The 18,711-nt window shown below is 37.1% G+C and overlaps 3 protein-coding genes across 3 annotated transcripts; 2 read left to right on the top strand and 1 right to left on the bottom strand.

Moving 5' to 3' along the window:
• Positions 1-8,968: 8,968 nt before the first annotated feature.
• On the bottom strand, positions 8,969-10,189 carry LOC116934919 (dynein axonemal assembly factor 4). The gene is made up of 2 exons (XM_032942340.2): positions 9,531-10,189; positions 8,969-9,187 (listed from the first exon to the last, which is right to left on the bottom strand). Exons 1-2 carry the CDS (start codon positions 10,148-10,150, stop codon positions 9,040-9,042), a joined length of 768 nt encoding a protein of 255 aa, XP_032798231.1. The 5' UTR covers positions 10,151-10,189; the 3' UTR covers positions 8,969-9,039.
• A 2,784-nt stretch (positions 10,190-12,973) lies between these two features.
• LOC123470058 lies at positions 12,974-14,102 on the top strand. The gene is made up of 2 exons (XM_045169618.1): positions 12,974-13,991; positions 14,071-14,102. Exons 1-2 carry the CDS (start codon positions 12,974-12,976, stop codon positions 14,100-14,102), a joined length of 1,050 nt encoding a protein of 349 aa, XP_045025553.1.
• A 734-nt stretch (positions 14,103-14,836) lies between these two features.
• On the top strand, positions 14,837-16,342 carry LOC123470033 (ATP-dependent DNA helicase pif1-like). The gene has a single exon (XM_045169568.1). The coding sequence runs from the start codon at positions 14,837-14,839 to the stop codon at positions 16,340-16,342; it is 1,506 nt and encodes a 501-aa protein (XP_045025503.1).
• The last annotated feature ends 2,369 nt before the right edge of the window (positions 16,343-18,711 follow it).

Genomic DNA, 18,711 nt, shown 5'->3' with positions numbered 1-18,711 from the left:
TTTAAAAAAATTTTTCTTTGAGGGAATAAATTTTAAAGAAACAACGAGCCGTAAAGGAACGAGTCGACAAACGCAGGAGAGTTCAGTTCGAACTTCTCCCCGGTGACCTAGTCCTCGTCCGTCGCCGGCCACGTAAGAAAGGCCTAACAAAGAAGTTCCTTCCCAAATTTACCGGCCCGTTTCAAGTCGTCAAAAAAGTATCGGCTACGACCTTTTTAGTAGAAGACCTGCCCGCTGTAAGAAAAAAAAATTCGTTCCGGCGTTTTCATGCCCACGTATGCCAAATTCGTCGTTTCAATGGTAGAGTTGACGACGAGTGGGATGAAGACGAGCAAGGAATAGAAGACGAACCAGATGAAGACGAAGAACAACTAAGAGAGATAGCTAATATTCATGAAAGAGAAAACGAAGATGAAGAAAGAAGAGAACATGAGAGAGAAGAAGAAGAGAGGACAACAACTACAAGAGCCGGTCGCAAATCAAGACGGCCAGTATGGATGAAGGACTTCACTGACCAGTATTAAACACGATCTTCCTTCTCTATCGTCTCCTTGCATTTTTTTTTTTTTTATTATTATTATTATTAAGTCGCAGGCCAAGGGAAAGGTATTAGATGAATTTTGTTTTGTTTTGTTTTTTTAATTTTTGTTTTTTTTTTTGGTATGAAGCGGGGTTAGTATTTAAGGAAAATGTATATTCATGTTGAATTTACTTCGTTTTTGTTTTGTTTTGTTTTGTGATTTCGTTGTTCTTAACACGTGCGTTTAACTGGTAATTTTAGAGCCGTGAGCGGAGGGAGGGTATAGTATTCTGGAGGGTTGGTAAAAGTGGAAATTTCGAAGTTCTTGTTTTGCTTTTCTTTTGTTTAAATTAGTTGTGCTCGTCTTGTTCCCTTTTGTGTTTTGTTTTGTTTGTTCTCGTTTTTTTTTGTTTTTTTTATGGCGAACTTCGAGTCAGGAAGGGCCGAATGTTACAATTGTATCTCCCGCCAATATCCCCATCCCTAATTATGTGCTTGTCTCTGCCAGATGGCGGGTCAATTAGCCAGATGCCTTTGTCTACCTGTTGTAAAAGGCAGTAGAGGGTAAACCGTCTGAGCGACAGGACCATAGGAGGGCGCTTTGCTTAATGCTGGCTTCCCCTCGCGGATTATTTTTCCATTCCTTTTTCGCGTGTTCCCTTTTTTTTGCGTAACTGTGCGAATCCCAAGTGCAGGGACGAAATACAACTATTTCGTTGAATATTTAATTGCCTCTTTCAAGAGTAAATCCCTGCGTACTCGTTACGAACGTAACAGAGAGGAAGAATGCTTTACATTAGGTTCAAGATTCTAAGACTTCCTATCGAAATATTCTTTGCCAAAGACCAGGCCATGGAAGAGTGTTAACCCACATAAAAATTTACCCACATAACAATTTAATGCAGTAACTCATCTTAAATCTGTCTTACTAGGACGTGCAGTACTGGACCGCCAAAGGACGGTATAACAACGCGCTTAAACCACGGTCGTTTTTTTTAAATAAATCGCGTCCCTCAGAAGACGTCTTATTTTGATCTATTTCTTTAAAAGCCACGTTGCCACAATTCAAAGTGCAACGTTGGGATTCAACTTTGTAAGAACTACGTAAACGACATCAAATAATAATCTAGAATAACTTTTTTTCAATACGTAGTGATTGGTTAAGAAAAAGAAGCTCTGTCTATGATGCGGGACTTCAATGATAGAAACTCATAACAATTATGTTTCTCTTCTGGTATTTTGGTCAAAGAGCGCAAAGTGTCGATTTATGAAATGCAAAATTTTAGTCAAAAATTAATTTCTGGATGATGGAAGTCAAAATTATTTCACTGTATAATTTGTCAATCTAAAAATACCCATAAGAGCATTGAATGTTTTGTATATGGTAACCAATCAATCAAAAAGAAATCAATACATTTTAAATTCGGTAATGGCGTTTTTCTATTAGAATTCCGACATTGATTTCTGCGTGTTTACTTTTGTCACCTAACAGCACACTAGCGTCCCTAGGGACGGAAGGCGAAGGTAAGATTTTCGCTTTCGAAGTGCATAGAGAGTAGGCTACAAGTGATAGGATAGGGTTCCTAATAAAATCTTTTTTCTAGAAATAAATAAAAAGTGCTATTAAATAAAGAACACCGCATTTTTTGGTGTAAAAAAATTAATTTCGCGTAGTTCAAAATGTTTTATTTTAATTGAAGAAAAACGTGGTTTTAAGTCAGTGGTTATGGGGGGAAAATCTCGTGTTCTTAATCGATGAACGAGTGTCTAGGGGCGTGGGGATTGCTCCTACAAAAAGGTCAAGTGTGAGTGATTTTAAGATCTATTCTTCTTCTGATCAGCAAAAAAGAAAAAGAATCCATCTCTAGCCATTATTAGTTATTTGAGGTTTAGTGACACTCGTAGTGCCATAAGAATACATGGAAATAGAGGGGAATGTTCCGTTTGGTGGGCACTGTAAAATTCTCAGTCGTCCCGGATTTAAAGTTCATGGAACGATCGTTACATTCAGTGCTGATACCAAGGGGGTGCATGAAGTGGATGGGGAGTCCCTCTGCTAATATACTATGCCGTTGGTGTGAAATAGTAAGACCTGATGTAAGAAATCATTCAACAACGGATACCGCTGTTTTGCGTATGACGAATTCAATTACTGAAGCAGGACGCTATGCAGAAGACCATGCTCTTTTAGGAGATTCCAGAATTTGTCAAGGGAACATGTCCTTTGAATTCAAGCTATTTTTTTATATATAGGTAGAAATATCATTCTTGATGCCATGCATAATATGCCCGAATTCGGCCGTATTTTGCGTCAGGCATTGAAGCATAAATGACATAGAGTATGAAATAACTGCAGAATTTTTGAATCAAAGAGTGACATCGTTCCATTATGGGCGCTATGATTTCCGAAGCAAGCCAAATCCTAGGTTTTCTCAATCAAACTTGCGGGAACAGGGTAATAATAATATAAAACAGCGTACGAGTCAAAAATTTGTGTCTGATAATAACTTTGTGTTTTTATTAAGCAACAAATTTACCGTGAATAACCATCATTTCAATTTCATCTTGTTTTTTCTCAAAATTTGCGATATAACATTTGCCCCATCAATTACGTTAGGCCACTCTAATATTTGACGATGAACTCTTTCCTGATGTCCAGCCCATAAACAAAACGCATCATTTGATTCAATACACGGACGTGATGCGTTTGCACGATCCACCAATCAGGTATTGGTGCATGCGATTCGAGTCTTTTCATTAAGTCATGAAACGCAGAGCCCAGTTCATTAGTAATTTTACAAATATTAGTAAATCGTTGGCTTGTCATGTACAACGTCTACAATGTCTGAACTTATTAGATAACCAATAAGTTTCTCCTGAAATTACTCTTTGACCAATACCAAATAGGTATTTAAATGAAAACGAGCAATTATGGCTGGAAGCATTAGACTTCGAAATTTTGTGTAACCCAGGGTTGAACTGCCGAGGTACTCCGGTGCTATCGCCAGTACCGTGCCGCGGTAAAAAAGAAAAGTACCGTAGTGTAGTACCAAACTCACTTCTTCTAGTTTCCGGTAGCTGTATTTTTATTTTTACTTCAGTGCCATCTAGCTTCGTTCTTGAAATTTTTTAGACCAAATTAGTCAAAAAACGTCATTTTGGTGTTGGGGTCAAATTTTTATCCCAACTAGAAGTAATCTTTCAGAAATATTTTTTTAAGTCAATAAATTAGAAAAGATTGCTCCGAAGGGCAGTATCCTAACTCTACTCCCGCAGTTCTTGCATTTCTTCCACTTCCCGTAAATGTCATCAAGTTTACTCACGGCCAGTCACTTGAAGTTGATGTTCCATCAACCACCATTTTCACATTTTTATCGATAAAATACTAAAAATTTTTTATGAGCATTATGAATTAACGTTTCGTTAGATGGCTTTGTTTTTTGTGATATTTTTTGTACCGTCCCATGTGTATTAACCATTTTGAGCCAAATTCTTTGACCTTCAGTTTTTTCTGTTTTACTTGTTTTGAAACTGAGTAGTGCAGTGTCAGTTGAGCAGCATGGAGCATGAAAAAAGTGTTTCAGAAATTTCCTGGACAATGGAGTTAGCTAGGTGAGTAATGAAAAACAATTTTAATAATTTATCTATTATTATTTAGTCATGTACCAACTGTTTGCAGTTAAATTTTGAATGTTTATTGTTTATTCAAAGTTTCATGTTTTCTTCATTTTTAGTTTTTCATTGTTTTGACAATTAAAAAGGTGTAGTTGGAAAAAATAAAAACAGGGGACGAAGCGCCGAAGGAAACCAAAAACAAAAAAAAGGCGTAACAAACACAAAGCACAAAAATCAAACGTATTTGTCAATGTTCCGGCCCCAGAAGTCGCAACACAGGAAGAAGCAATCGGCGACGGTAATATAAATTTTGATAAAAAGTTTCTTCATTTAACAAACAATAAAACGTGTCATTCAAAGTAGGCGATCTCTTGATTCTGGATGTAATGCCATCCACGTCTGGAGATATTACATCTCATAAAACAGACGTGGTGGCAGATGCATCTGGCAACGAGGGAGATATATCCACTAGACATCCACTTAACATACATGTAACTGCACGGATGAATACCAGTTAGCCACCGAAAAAGAAAAACAAAATCATATTAGGTAAGGGTTAGAGAATAACTTAACTATTTTGTTAATTTTAATATTTTTTTCTTTTTATTTTTATTGTGGAATGCAGGATGTTTGGTATTATTTTTATTTTTTAAATCTTATGTATTAATGCCATCAATGAATAAAATGAAATAAAAAATGTAATTAAAAATATATTTTGTTTTAGTTTGGCAACGTTTATTTCAAAAGCCATCGTTTATTTTTCACACTTATTTTGAGACTTATTTTCCCATCATGATTCAATATAATGATTCATTTCCCAAATAAATCAAGTGTACTGATGGGTTATTATTTACGGAGAAAATCACTGGAACATATGTAGATTTTGTTTTCAAGAAGCTAGGTTCAGCAACCTACCAGAGGATTGAACAAGGACTGACGCAAGGACTGCGGATTTGTGCAGGAATTTGGTGGCTATAGCACAGCTAAAACCACGCAGTTTACCGGGTTCACGTACGCATTTTACTGTGGCCAAAGTAGAAGCGTCCAACGCCCAGACACTATCTGTCAATGCTAAGGCTTTAGTGAAAAGGGAAACTTTGCCAGTGTAGTCAACTGTTTATATTTCCGTCGCCCAGCCAAACTTAAGGTTGACTCGGAATGCTTTCGGTTGGTCCGAAATCGGAATACGCAACTGAAAAATGCCAGTGACCGTTTTCTGAGAACCAACAAACAACCGTGATGATGGCAATTTTCTTTGCAAAGAAAAGTCTCTTCAGCTTTGCAGTCTGTCAAAATTTATGTCTAATTATGTCTCAATTGGCAGCAAATACCTCTAGGCGCTTCTTCTAAATTTATTTATCCTGACCAAGAAGAAGGAGATGAAACTGAGTACGGAGGGTTTCTCGAATGGATCCAATCCATTTAACAGGCAGATCTGTTGGTCAGCAGTAACGATTAGATTCTATTGGTCTTAAATCTTGGTTATAGCTTCTTCGGGTATGAATCTTGAATTTTTCATTTATCGGTTTATGTTATTCATCGGAAATTCATTTCTTTCCTTAAATCTCGTGAGGAATGGGAGTAGCAGATCCTACCGTATTTTATTTCATTGGAAAATGATTAGTTGCAATTGCTTCTCTGCTTCTTTAGTTACAGCGCAGTTCAGTGGTCAATCAAAACGTGTCAAGATGAAGTAAACATTGAAAGATTACCAAGAAGTGGCTTTAACTGTTTTACAATAAGTAAGATATTACTATAGATATTATTAATCTTGTGTCACTAAAACTCAAATAACTATTTAACGGCTAGAGATAGAATTTCTTTTTTGCTGATCAGAAGAAGAAAAAAAATCAATTCAAATCACTCACACTTGACTTTTTTTTGAGCAACCCCCACGCCCCTACACACTCGTTCATCGATTAAGAACACAAGCTTTTTCCGTTAAAACCGCGTTTTTCATCAAGAAAACAAAATATTTTGAACTCCGTGAAATTAGGTTTTTTGCACCAAAAAACGCGGCGTTCTTCATTTAATAGAATTATTAATTTATTTTATTATTAATGTTCTTATTTTGAACCCTTTCCTCACCCTTGTAATTTACTTCCTACACATTTGGAGAGAGAAAATCTAAACCTTGCCTTACAGCCACTAGGGACGCTAGTGTTCTGTAAGGTAAAAAAAAAAACGGGCAGCAATCAATGACGGGATTTTAATAGAAAAATGCCAATCAATCAACAAGGAATCAAAATATTTTAAATTCGTTAATGGCATTTTTCTATTAGAATCCCGACAGTGATTTTTTGACAAAAAATTAAATAATTCCTCACGGGAAAACTATATATCCAAAATCGAAAATTTTACTTAAATAGATAGTTCTTAATGAGGGCTATCCAGTTTGGAGTTTTTGCGCTCTATAGATATACTCGACCTAATAGACGTAAGTAAAAAATCGAAATCTTTTTCAAAAATTTTTTCCTGTGTACATTTTTCCATAAATTTTTCATGAATGGATTGGATAGCTTTTGAAAAGGGCTATCCATTTATGTAATATTTATTTGATTTAGATTTATAGGCCTGTGTCGGATGCTGAGTTGTCAAGTTTCAAATGGCTCGGTGATGTCGGTCCTCTTGTGCCTATAGGAGGAAAAGTAGTATTTTAAATATTATATATACTTGTAGTAGGTAAAAAAAGAAATCTTCTACACTAGGTGCCCCATAGTAATACAGATTTAGTTCATAAATTTTTTTTAGAAATTACTTCTAGTTTATTTACTAAAATTAATTATAGTAAATTAATAAAGTTAGTACAGTTTTCTAATCAGCTGACCAGAGTGTTGGCAGAGTCATGGTAGCCAAAAGTAAAAAGTTTCAGCAAATCAAAAGTTTCAACTCACCCCGTGCCGGACATTTTCACTAAGCTACTACCAGGAATCTGCCAAAACTCATCAAACAAAATGTAAACAACTGGTCAGCTGATTGGAAAACTCTACGTTTTCGGGTTTGTTTGCTTTTGCACACTTCTCCTCGGACTGTAAAGATTGATTGTTTAATTTTATATGCAGACGACGAAATAATAAAACCCTTTGTCATTATTAGCGTAAAACGGGAAATATATGTTTTTCATCATTTGACATACAATTTAAAAAATATATATTTCTCATAATAGTACATAATGGTTCAGCATTAAAAGAAATGGCTCTTTTCCACAATTGAAACATTTTCTCCTCTTTAGGCCAAATAAAAAAGGAGTATGGGTTGGATTTACTGGTTAAATGAGGGCACCCATGACAGAAGCAGTGTACCATTTTTGTACACTCCATGAAAAATGAGCTATGTCAACTTATATTTAATTTATTTCCTAGTTCATACTGAATACAGACGTTGAACCTTCCGCAGTCCGTGGGATAGTGTGCAAAAATAAATAAACCCGAAAACGAGTTTTCAAGTGTTCTAACCTGCCACCAGGTGGCAGTCGAGGACCGATGTGGTAGACCTTAGATGTGGGTAAGGCCTGAAAGTGTTGTACTATGCGTTTGTTACTGGCGTTGTGTCGTTCTCTCACAGCTGAGGAATACAGAGTGGTTCATCCAGTAACATCGTAGTGTATTCGCTTAATCCATCACTGAGACTATTACAGAGTTTTGCAGGGGCTGGGTTGCACCAATAACGGAAAAAAAGATGCGCCTTGTGGCTAAATTTAATTCATAATTTTAAAAAAATTTGAAATGCAGGACAGAGCCGGAAAAGATACCGAAAAATGCACCCGCATCCTGCGCATTAATATATATTTTTTTCAGACTGTGAACTTAACCAGTTCTTGCTAAAAAAAGCTGAAAACTCGGGTTCTTCCATAAGAGCCCACGTTAAAATTGTCATTTTGTTTGAAGCTCCTCCTTTGGAATGTGTGAGTTACGCCGAGCTCTGTTTCAGGGGTCTCATGGCGTGATATAGGACGAACTACCTGCTTCCATAGAGCTGCGACAAGCAGCTGATCATACTTCGTGATAATAACCAAGCATTTTTCTCTCATTGTTTTTATGTTCTGCAGCAACTCAGTAAGATCAAACAATCAAAAAGGAACTGTACTTATTGTTTATCTTTTTTCCTGATTTATAAATACTGAAGCTCTGAAATACTATGGGCTTTACATGATACTAATTATGGATGTGACTTGAAGTTCCACTGAGGTGGGAAATTTCTAATTCACCTAAGGGTTCAGTGAAGACCTAATCAAAGGCAAATAAATAAATAAACAGTGATAATTTCAATCCCGAAATAGTTTTCTGATACTTTTTTATTGAGGCAATGAAATTGATGGGGAATCTCTGGTCTTGCTGAATAACGTTGATGTGACCAGCTTTGGATTCAAGATTGGGCCATCTTTAAAGCTTAGAGGTCTAAATGAATGTATTCGACAACAACAAAAAAGTTTTTGTTCCTCTACTGGGGATGTTGACAAAAGTCAGCAAGCTGATGCCGACATTGTTAACCAAGGAATTAGGTCCTCCCCTGACCAAGAATAGCTGATAACCAGGTATGCATTTACATTTCACCTTTATTAATTTGATTGCTTAAATGGAATATCCATATATAATAAAAGAACAAGCTTTTTTGGGAGGAGCCTGTGTCTGTCACAACGAGAGCACGCTGTGATTGGTCAGTCCAGCCGCTCTGGAAAGGGGTGAAAACCGCCAGCGGCTATTTTTCCATCACCAAAAAAAGGGGGAATTTCTCAACGCAAATAACTCTGAACGCCATCTACCAACCAAATTATTAAACATTTTATATGCCATCTACCAGTCAAATAAAAAATTACACCAAGTTCAAATTTCAAAATTCGCTTCAATTTCTGAAGAAAATAATGTATTTACTGATTAGCCAGACAACTTCCATACATAAATACATTATTCCGGATTCTTCTTTTCATTGGCGATTTTTGATGCCTGATTTTTTTCGGAATTCTCCAACCTCACCCGCTCTGCTTGGCGATAACTCCACTCCTTTTTCAGGTAAGTAGCATTTTTAGATAAGTTTTTTTCATGCTGAGTAACTCTAATAAAAATACATAATCATTAGTCTAAATTTCTGTTTTTTTTTTCTTAATTTCTTTCTTAGTGTAGTAGAGAACGGTTAAAGAATTTTCAAAATTTTCAGTACGCAGGCCAACTTCCCAAAAAAATAAGTGGAAGGACTGCGAAGAAGGAGTTCAGGGTTGTTCGCAGTCTTTCCACTTACAATTTTGGGAAGTTGGCCTGCGTTCTGAAAATTTGGAAAATCCTTCTTTGCAGTCCTTCCACTTATTTTTTTGGGAAGTTGGCCTGCGTACTGAAAATTTTGAAAATTCTTTAACCGTTCTCTACAAATAATACATGGGGTAACATTAAATTGAACTTACTTTTCCAAGTAATTAAACGCTGCTGTTGAAGCTACCGAAGCAGCAGCCCTGACTTCATTTGCGACAATGACGAGATGTTCAGATTGTTGGTGCATGAGAAGAACCTCTTGATACGCAATGCGCGCCTTTTCTTCTGGCTTAAATTTTTTCTTCCGTTCTTCTTCTTCTTTCTGCTTTTGAAGTTTTTCTGCTCTTGCCGCCTCTTTTCCCTTTTCTTGCACCCTGAATAGCTCCTTCGCAATTTTAATTTCTTCTTCATAATCATCCATTCTCTTTCTTTTACATGCTTGCAACTTTTCAAATAATTCTACTTCTTCTTTGCTTTTCTCTTCACCTTCTTTGTTCTTAACAACTTTTCTGTCATCTGTAAATTTTACTGTTCTCTCCCATTCTTCTTCAACTTTTTCAACACTTCCCTTCCCCTTTTCTGTTTCCGTTCTTACATCTAAACTTTCTTTCTGATTCTTGCTTGACTCTCCTTCACTTGCTTTTTCAACATCTTCTTTCTCTTTAATTAATTGTAAAATGGAATCGCCCTCGCCTACTTCATCTAAAACTTCCAGATTGTCAAAATCTATTTGGGAAAGCATTGTTTCATCGAGATCTGAATCAGTTTCCATGTTTAAATTTGTTTTAGGAGAAGAAAAATTTCTAACTACGCGATGGGACAAGCAAAGAAGACAATGAGGCGAAGAACGAAGATGCGTTAATCCAGATGGTCTGGTGAGACAGAGCCATCGGATTACGCCATCCTCGACCTCATTCTTATCTTTGCCAGTCCCCGCGCAGTTGAAAATTTTCTATTCTCTTAAAAATAAATTTAAAAATGGAATCTATGATTGATAACCATATTCATGGCAAAAAAGATTTTTTAATTATTTTATTTTTACTATTTTCTGGCTTACGGACTACAATAGCACTTTTGCCGTTAGAGGATTCCAAACTGCTCAACAGATGTCGCATATAAATTGAAAGATTAATTTGATAGCAGAATACACTTCACCTGACGTTGAATGACAGAAGATAAAGTTTTCATTTGCTCTGTTCAATTTTTCAATTTAAACAGTATTTTTAAATACTATTTGGTCTTGGCAGTTTTTCCCCGCAAACAGAAAGGTAATTTTCTATTCACATGCCGAAATTATTTTCCCAGAATTTTTTATGTGTAGTCAGAGATAAGCACTCATTTCCTTATGGTATCTCAGATTTGGAAGTTATCAAAATTTGGAAAGCGTAAACACTTTAATAAAATCATTAACATGATTGCACTACAAATAAAGTTTCTGGGAACGTATTCTTTTCAAAATTTAGAGGTACCTATTAATTGTCAGTGGAAAGACTGCGAACAAGACTGCGAAGAAGAAATTGAAGGAAACTTAAGGATTTCACCAAATTTCTTATTCGCAGTAGAAAATATAGGAAACTTGAATGTTTCCCTTACAAATCTCCTTCGCAGTCCTTCCAATGACAATTGATGGGTATCTTTAATAATTGAAAAGAATACGTTCCCAGAAACTTTATTTGGAGTGCCATCATATTAATGATTTTTCAGAAGGGTTTACGCTTTCTAAAATTTTGGTATTTTCCTAAATTTGAGACAATTTAGAAATGTGTTTTTTTTATTTCCGTTCTCATTTCCTTGGCTGTTAGTAGCTTTTGTTGTATTACTACAATTACTTATACTTATTTAATATTTAAAAATCAAACAATGGGTCAAATTTTTTTAGTACCATTCCCGGATTCACAACCAAATTGCCATTGGGTTACCAACCATACCCCCATTGAAGGACGCTTTCGCCTCTTCGCCATCGAGTCTAATATCACATCCCGGATTATCAGGACTTTTATTTCAAGTAAGTATTCCTGAACCCTATCCTTCCCCCACCCATCTTGCAAAGGACTATCATCACCGATAGGCTAACTGTGGTGGGATACAGATATAGCGGTCGGTTGTTGTTCCACCCGGAGCATGCGTGTTAGTTATTAAGTCATTTAATTAAGGAATTTAATAGTGTTTGACCCTCAAAATGCCCCCAAAACGAAATCAACTGACTGATGAAGAAAAGCAAAAAAATGCAGAACTAAGAGCGAAAAAAAGGAAGAAACAACGGAAGCGAAGGAATTGAGATTGCGAGCTGGCAGGGAACGTTACGCCGAAAGGAAACGTACAAGAACCCAAGAAGAAGTTATCCAAAATCAGGGTGAACAGGCTAAACGACAACGTAAAGTACGTCAACAGGAAATTCCCGAAATGAGAGAAGAAAGACGCAGAATTGACAAAGACTACCACCAGAATCGACGTGCAGCAAATGAAGTTGAAGCAAACCACGCAAGAAGAAGCGTAGAAGAAATTCATCACGGAATTCGTCTTATTGAAGAAACACAGGAGGTGGCGGAATTAACGAGTGAAGCGAATGAAGAGCAATCTACGGCAACTGAAAACGATGGACCAGAAATTTTCTTGGATGGTTTGGAAAGCGTTGATTGGACACAATGTGATCAAGAAACTGAAGATTTACGACGAGCAAAGTATGCTCAAGAACATGCAGATATTGTTCCAGTCGAAACAGAAGAAGAGCAACGTCACCGACAAGAATTTTGGAGCAAAATCGGCAAACAAAGGTGAAGAAGACTCATCAATTAGCTCAGAAGCCAATCTTAGATGAAAGTAAAATTAAGATTTATTCATGCGGGAAAATGGACGTGAGTTGTGAATTCTGCGGAGCAATTCATTTCAAAGGCGAAATGGCAAGTGGCAAGAAATTTAATGTTTGTTGTTCTAAAGGAAAGGTGATTCTCCCTCCTCCTAAGGAATGCCCAGAATTGCTTCAAATGTTATTTACCAACTGCCATCCTAAATCTGCAAGTTTCATCAAAGATGCCCGAAAGTACAACAATGCTCTCGCATTTGCATCACTGGGAGCATCCATTGACAATCTACGAGGAAGAGGACCATATTGTTACAAGATTCATGGGCAACTTTACCACAATACAACTGCTGTTCAATTCTATGATGAAGAAACATCCGTTCCTCCCGCTCTCAAGTACGCGCAACTATATTTCCTGGATTCTGCTCAAGCGAACGAACAACGATTAAATAATCCAGCAAACAGAAGCTGTGATAGTGCTCTCATGGAACAACTAGATGCTCTCATTCGTCGTGTTAATCCATATGCTGTCATGTACAAAAACATGCGTCAAGTGGCTATGGAAGAGGACCGTCAAGCAGCAGTTGAAGGTAGGGCTCCGTTAGTGATTTCGATGGTTATTCATAACGATCGAAGAACACAGGATGAAAGAAGATACAATAGCCCTGCAGGAAAGAAATTGCGGTTGTGTTTAAAAGCATTGATGGAGCACCCCCTGAAAACAGGGATGTCCGAGGGCATCTATTAATTCCACGGAGAGGAAAAGTTTTCATTAGGATTGATACTCAAAAACCCATGTGCGATCCCATGACGTACCCATTGCTTTTTCCGAATGGTGACAATGGATGGGATCAAAATTTAAAACGAAGAAATCTAAATGAAGACCAAGATAATGTTTCCCATGATCATGATGAAGAACAAGAATTATTGGCTGAAGAATCTAGAATCGCAGACTTAAACGACGAAGAAGACCAGATGCGAACTGAAATTGTACCGGAACCAGAATTTGAAACAGAAGTCGACATTGATCCTGATGTTCCAGTACCAATCTATGACGTCAACCGAAGAGGACCGCGTTCCAGAATAACTCAGTGTGAGTTTTATAGTAGTCAACTCTCGATACGTAAAGGGATTTTTAATGCGGTTTTATACGGAGGACCGCTGTTTCAACAATATGTTGTTGATGCGTACGTGAAAGTTGAGGCGAACAGGATCCATTACATTCAAACGCATCAAAAGGATCTGCACGTCGCACAGTATAATGGTCTTATGGACTATATTACGACGCGAGCTGAAAGAGACAACATTACTGTAGGGACACCTGTGATTTTACCTTCGTCTTTCATAGGTAGTCCAAGAGCGATGAAACAAGGATATCAAGATGCAATGGCTATTTGCAGTAGATTTGGAAAGCCGACTTATTTCCTCACATTTACCTGTAATCCAAAGTGGCAAGAGATTACGGAGAGCATCGAGAGCTATCAAGTAGCAGCCAACAGACCTAACGTTGTCGCAAGAGTCTATCAACTTAAATTAAAAGAACTCATCAAAGATATTCAAGAAAAACAAATTTTAGGGGTTGTTGTTGCAAGAATTCACGTAATTGAATTTCAAAAGCGAGGCCTACCCCATTGCCATATGTTGATATGGATTGATCAACATGACGTTCCTACAACTGAATCTGAAATCGACAAGACAATTTCAGCTGAAATTCCGGATCCAGAAACACACCCAGAACTTCACAAAATAATCATGAGCAACATGATTCATGGTCCGTGTGGTACCATTAATCCAAACTCACCCTGCATGGATGGTAGTAAATGCACGAAATCGTTTCCAAAACCTTTTTCACCATCAACAGTCATTAATTCCAATGGATATCCAACCTACAGAAGACGAGACACCGGTATTTCGTATCCTCTAAACGACAAGCCAAACTCTCCTCGAGTTGATAACAGCTGGGTTGTTCCTTTTAATGCTTATCTCTCTCTGAAATACAATTCTCACGTCAATTTAGAGTTTTGCGCGTCTATTACAAGTGTCAAGTATATATTTAAATATATATACAAAGGACATGATTGCGCAAATATTCAAATTAGCAGAGCTGAAAATCAACAAGGTCAACAGGAAATAGTGTGGGATGAAACCAAGCAGTTTTTGGACACAAGATACGTGAGCGCTCCAGAAGCATGCTGGCGACTTTTTAAGTACCCACTTTGTTACCGATCTCACGCCGTAAGTCGATTGGCTGTTCATCTTCCTCAAGAACAACCTGTTTACTTCCAAGCAGGATTTGAAGATCGAGCAGTGTTAAATGCAGCTTCAAAATTAACTACTTTGACAGCTTGGTTTAAATTAAACCAGGATCACGAATCGGCAAGACAGTACTACTATCGCGAAATTCCGAATCATTTCTGCTTCCATAACAACCAACGTAAATGGAAGCCAAGAAAGAAGAGAATAAATGTTATCGGCAGAATTTATTCTGTTGGGGTGAAACAAGTAGAAAGACACAGTCTTCGCTTGCTTTTGCTTGAGGTAAAAGGAGCAACAAGTTTTGAATATCTTCGAACAGTCGACAACGTTTTGTATCCCACATTCAAGCAAGCGGCCATAGCAAGAAATCTTCTCACTGATGACAGTGCTTGGGAAAAAGTAATGGAAGAAGCCGCTGCCTTTGAAATGCCAGTGCAGTTAAGACAACTTTTTGTCGACATATGTTGCCACTGTCGTCCGACGAACGCGCAACTTCTTTTTAATAACAACCTACAGCATCTCACTGAAGACTACCAAAGAAATGGGCATGGAGAAGAAGTGGCCAAAAATCTAGCGTTAAAATGGATTCAAGATAAGATAGTGCAAAATGGTGAAAAATATGAAGATTTTGAACTACCCATACCTGATTTCCAACTAATTGATAGACTTATTTCCGCTGAAATTGAAGAAAATGATGAGAATGTCCAAAGACAAAAGAAATTGAGAGGGGAAATGATGATGGCTAAATTAAATGTTGGTCAACGAGCGGCATTTGATCAAATAATGACCGCAATCAATGATGAAAACTCTCCTCAATCACGTCAATTCTTCTTAGATGGTCCTGGTGGAACAGGGAAAACATTTCTCTACAATACTCTAATCAACGTTCTTCAGGGTGAAGGAAAAAAGATCATTGCTGTCGCTTCAACTGGAATCGCTTCAACACTGTTGATTGATGGAGCCACTTATCATTCTCAGTTTAAAATTTATCCGCCCATCACAGAAACAACCAGATCGAAAATAGAAGAACACCACTTCTCGGCGAAATTGATAAGGGATGCCGCACTAATCATCGAGGACGAAGCTACTGTTATGACCAACCACGCTCTCAATGCGATTAAGCACGTCACTAAAAAAGTGACTAAGAATAACAAGCCTTATGGAAATAAAGTCCTTCTCCTCGGGGGAGACTTTAGACAATGTTTGCCAGTAGTCAAACATGGAAATCAGGTTAAGGTAGTTGAAGCTACCATTAAAAACTGCGAGAGTTGGTCCACCTTTCGTCACCTTCGTTTAACAGAAAACATGCGCACCACGGCGGGAAGTCAAGAGTACGCAAATTGGCTGATTGAACTGGGAAATGGGACGTTACCAACAACAGCAAATTTGAGTTCAGATGTCGTTGAAATCCCTCCTGACTTCCTGATTACCGAAGAATATGCTAAGTCTTTGAATATCACCGGAGATGACCAAGATCCAAGAATCAATGCTTTAATTCATCACGTGTTCGGTGATCCAAAGCATCTATTGGATCAAGATATCTCTGAAGAAGTTAATTCCCGTGCGATATTATGCCCCAAGAATGATGAATGTTTGAAGATAAACAATGCAATAATCAAAAACATGCCTGGTGAGCAGTGTGTTTATAAGAGCATAGACACAATCACAGGTGATGAGGAAGAAGTTGCTAATTTCCCAACAGAATTCCTCAACACGTTGAAAATATCTGGAATTCCACCTCATACGTTAAAACTCAAAGTTGGTGCCATAATAATGCTTCTGAAGAATATAGACTCAAGACGAGGACTATGCAACGGAACAAGATTAGTCATCAAACAGCTCCGTCAAAACGTTATCGTTGCAGCAATTTCTTCTGGAAAAAATAAAGGACTTTGTGTGTTCAAATGAACATGTCTCCAACAGATTCAGATCTGCCGTTCACCTTAAATAGACTGCAATTCCCAGTGCTTCTCGCCTTTGCCGTAACCATAAACAAATCACAAGGTCAGACGTTCGATCGTGTTGGCATTCTTCTTCAAGAACCTGTTTTCAGCCATGGACAATTGTACGTTGCCTTTTCCAGAGCGACTTCAAGAGAAGGAGTCAAAGTCGTTTGCATAGAAGGTGCAAAACAAGACAAAATGCTCAACAAATCTACAACAGTACAAGACCGGGAAAAGGTTTTCACACATAATATTGTGTATAAAGAAGTTCTTTCATCAACTTAAAGAAATCACTGCCCAAGTGAAAAGAAATACGGAGAAAAAAGAGGAACTAACTTCCGCCTCGGTCTACGGACCAATAAGGAGCACGGGCATGGCCTTGGGGGCAGTTCCCAAGTGCGCTAAACTGTGAAATAATAAGTTTCGTACAGCAAAGGTTGCTCAAAAAATAGGTTAGGTTAGGTTAGGATAGGATAGGTTACCATGCAGTAATTAGCGCGCATTTTCCTATCTTAGTATGGGAATATATTCAGTATAACATCATCTATCATTTTTGTTCTTTACATTCGAAACTGACTTTCACTTACATTCATTTGGTTTAAAAAAAAGTTTCTAAGAAAAGCATTAATATTATCAACATTTTCAACAATAACAAGATGGGAAGGGAAATCTTCAACAGCTTCATCGACATAAATGCAGATTTATAAACAACGACGAAAGAATTGCTGTTGTGAGGATAATATTCAACAAAAAAATCCTTAGCAGTATTATCCCTCCACTGAAACTAAGCATCTCTATGCTTCTGCTATTGTAAAAGCATTTCCTTGTCTTGGTCCCAGGATCCATCATCCGTAGGGAAATAAATAAATCACGATGTCTATTCCCAGACCACAAGCTGGGGGGTTTATTAAAAACCATTTAAAGGAAATGTGTATGTATGTCCTCTTCCACAGAATATCCAAGAAAAATTTACGAGTACATGGAGAAGACCTTCGAGTACGATAAAATAAGCAGATTTTGAACACCTTCAAGTCTGCGTCGTATGTCTTAAACGAATATTCAAGATTCGTGGACGTGGATGGCGCTCTTGTAAGAAACCAATATATTTATTTCGTTTTTCTGCAACTAAACAATTTTTATCTTAGATAATACGGGATTTTTATACAAAGTATCCGCACATTACGGACACTACAATCAGAAAATGATTTGTAGAACAATTTTCTCATTCCTTGGTATTGCTGGGAAAAAGGACTGTAGAAGAATTCCCGAACTGTTCCGATGGTAAGTTTTTCGGTATTAAAGTATATTTGTTACTTTGTGCAAACCATTTAAAAAAATTCTTTTTTTAGATCGTCTGAAATCTTTGATGTTGATAATGAGCCTGGTTCCTGCTATTTATAAAGTGAACAAGGCCAGTTTTGATTCCAAGCCACGCATTTATTTCATTGCGTAAAGGTATTGTGGTTTTGTACGACATATTGAATAAGGTAAAACTAATTTTATATTTCTGGGGGAAAATGAAAACATTTCTACTGTGGTGAAAGAAAAAGATGTGGTTTACCACAAACAACCATTTCTTGTAGTGGTGGAATCCATAGAACATCCAATAACTTTTTTTCTGGTAATTGACCAAACGGCAATTCCCGTTAGTTCTGATTATTGTATAGCATTGAATTGCTTGTTTGCTAGTTCTTTGTGTTCCAGCTAGAATACCCAACCTATTTGGAAAAGTTTTTAATTTTTTTTTTGTATTTTCCCGAACAAGGGTAAGATAAACCCAAGCAATCAGGAAAAAATTTAAAAATTCAAAAGTGTTACAAACAATTTTACCGGTCACCCTGTGTTTAAAAATGATATTTGTTTTAATTGTTGTTGCTTTGTTCGAAGTACAGTAGGAGCCAAAAGTATCCGAACAATTAGCGTATTCGAACTATTTTAGCATGGGTTCAAATGACGGAGCGCGCTTAGCGCGATTGCAAAAAAAGGAATAAAAAATCCACCTAAGTGCATGAAAATAATTTTGTGACCAAATAATAAACTAAGGTATCTAAACAAATTTTTTTATGAATTTTTATGACTTTTAGCCGCTAGCCGGCATATCAGTGCACAATTATCCGAACACGGATTTTTCCGCCGTGCTTCCTTATGGCACTATTTGTCTTCTTTCTTATTTTTTAAAATATACTAAATATAACACTATCAAAGGCTAACTAGGCTTTTTATGTGTAAAAATACGTGATCTTCTCGTTCCGGTCACTTGTTATTCTTAAACGTAAATCCCTTTTGGGTAATTAATTTTTTCGTGGCCGGCTATGTGCCATTTTCTTATTTTTT

The sequence above is a fragment of the Daphnia magna genome, linkage group LG1 (assembly GCF_020631705.1).
Source record: "Daphnia magna isolate NIES linkage group LG1, ASM2063170v1.1, whole genome shotgun sequence".
NCBI lineage: Eukaryota > Metazoa > Arthropoda > Branchiopoda > Diplostraca > Daphniidae > Daphnia > Daphnia magna.
Note: the sequence above shows the minus strand (reverse complement) of the source record. Positions and strands in the feature narration are given on the sequence as shown.

Excerpts from the sequence above, each read along its gene's own strand:
- LOC116934919 (XM_032942340.2), bottom strand. The coding sequence starts at position 10,150 with ATGGAAACTGATTCAGATCTCGATGAAACAATGCTTTCCCAAATAGAT. Across the intron at positions 9,188-9,530 it reads GCGTTTAATTACTTGGAAAA|AGTTACTCAGCATGAAAAAA; the intron begins GTAAGTTCAATT and ends TATTTTTATTAG.
- LOC123470058 (XM_045169618.1), top strand. The coding sequence starts at position 12,974 with ATGTGCGATCCCATGACGTACCCATTGCTTTTTCCGAATGGTGACAAT. Across the intron at positions 13,992-14,070 it reads AAACTCACCCTGCATGGATG|AAGACGAGACACCGGTATTT; the intron begins GTAGTAAATGCA and ends TCCAACCTACAG.
- LOC123470033 (XM_045169568.1), top strand. The coding sequence starts at position 14,837 with ATGGAAGAAGCCGCTGCCTTTGAAATGCCAGTGCAGTTAAGACAACTT.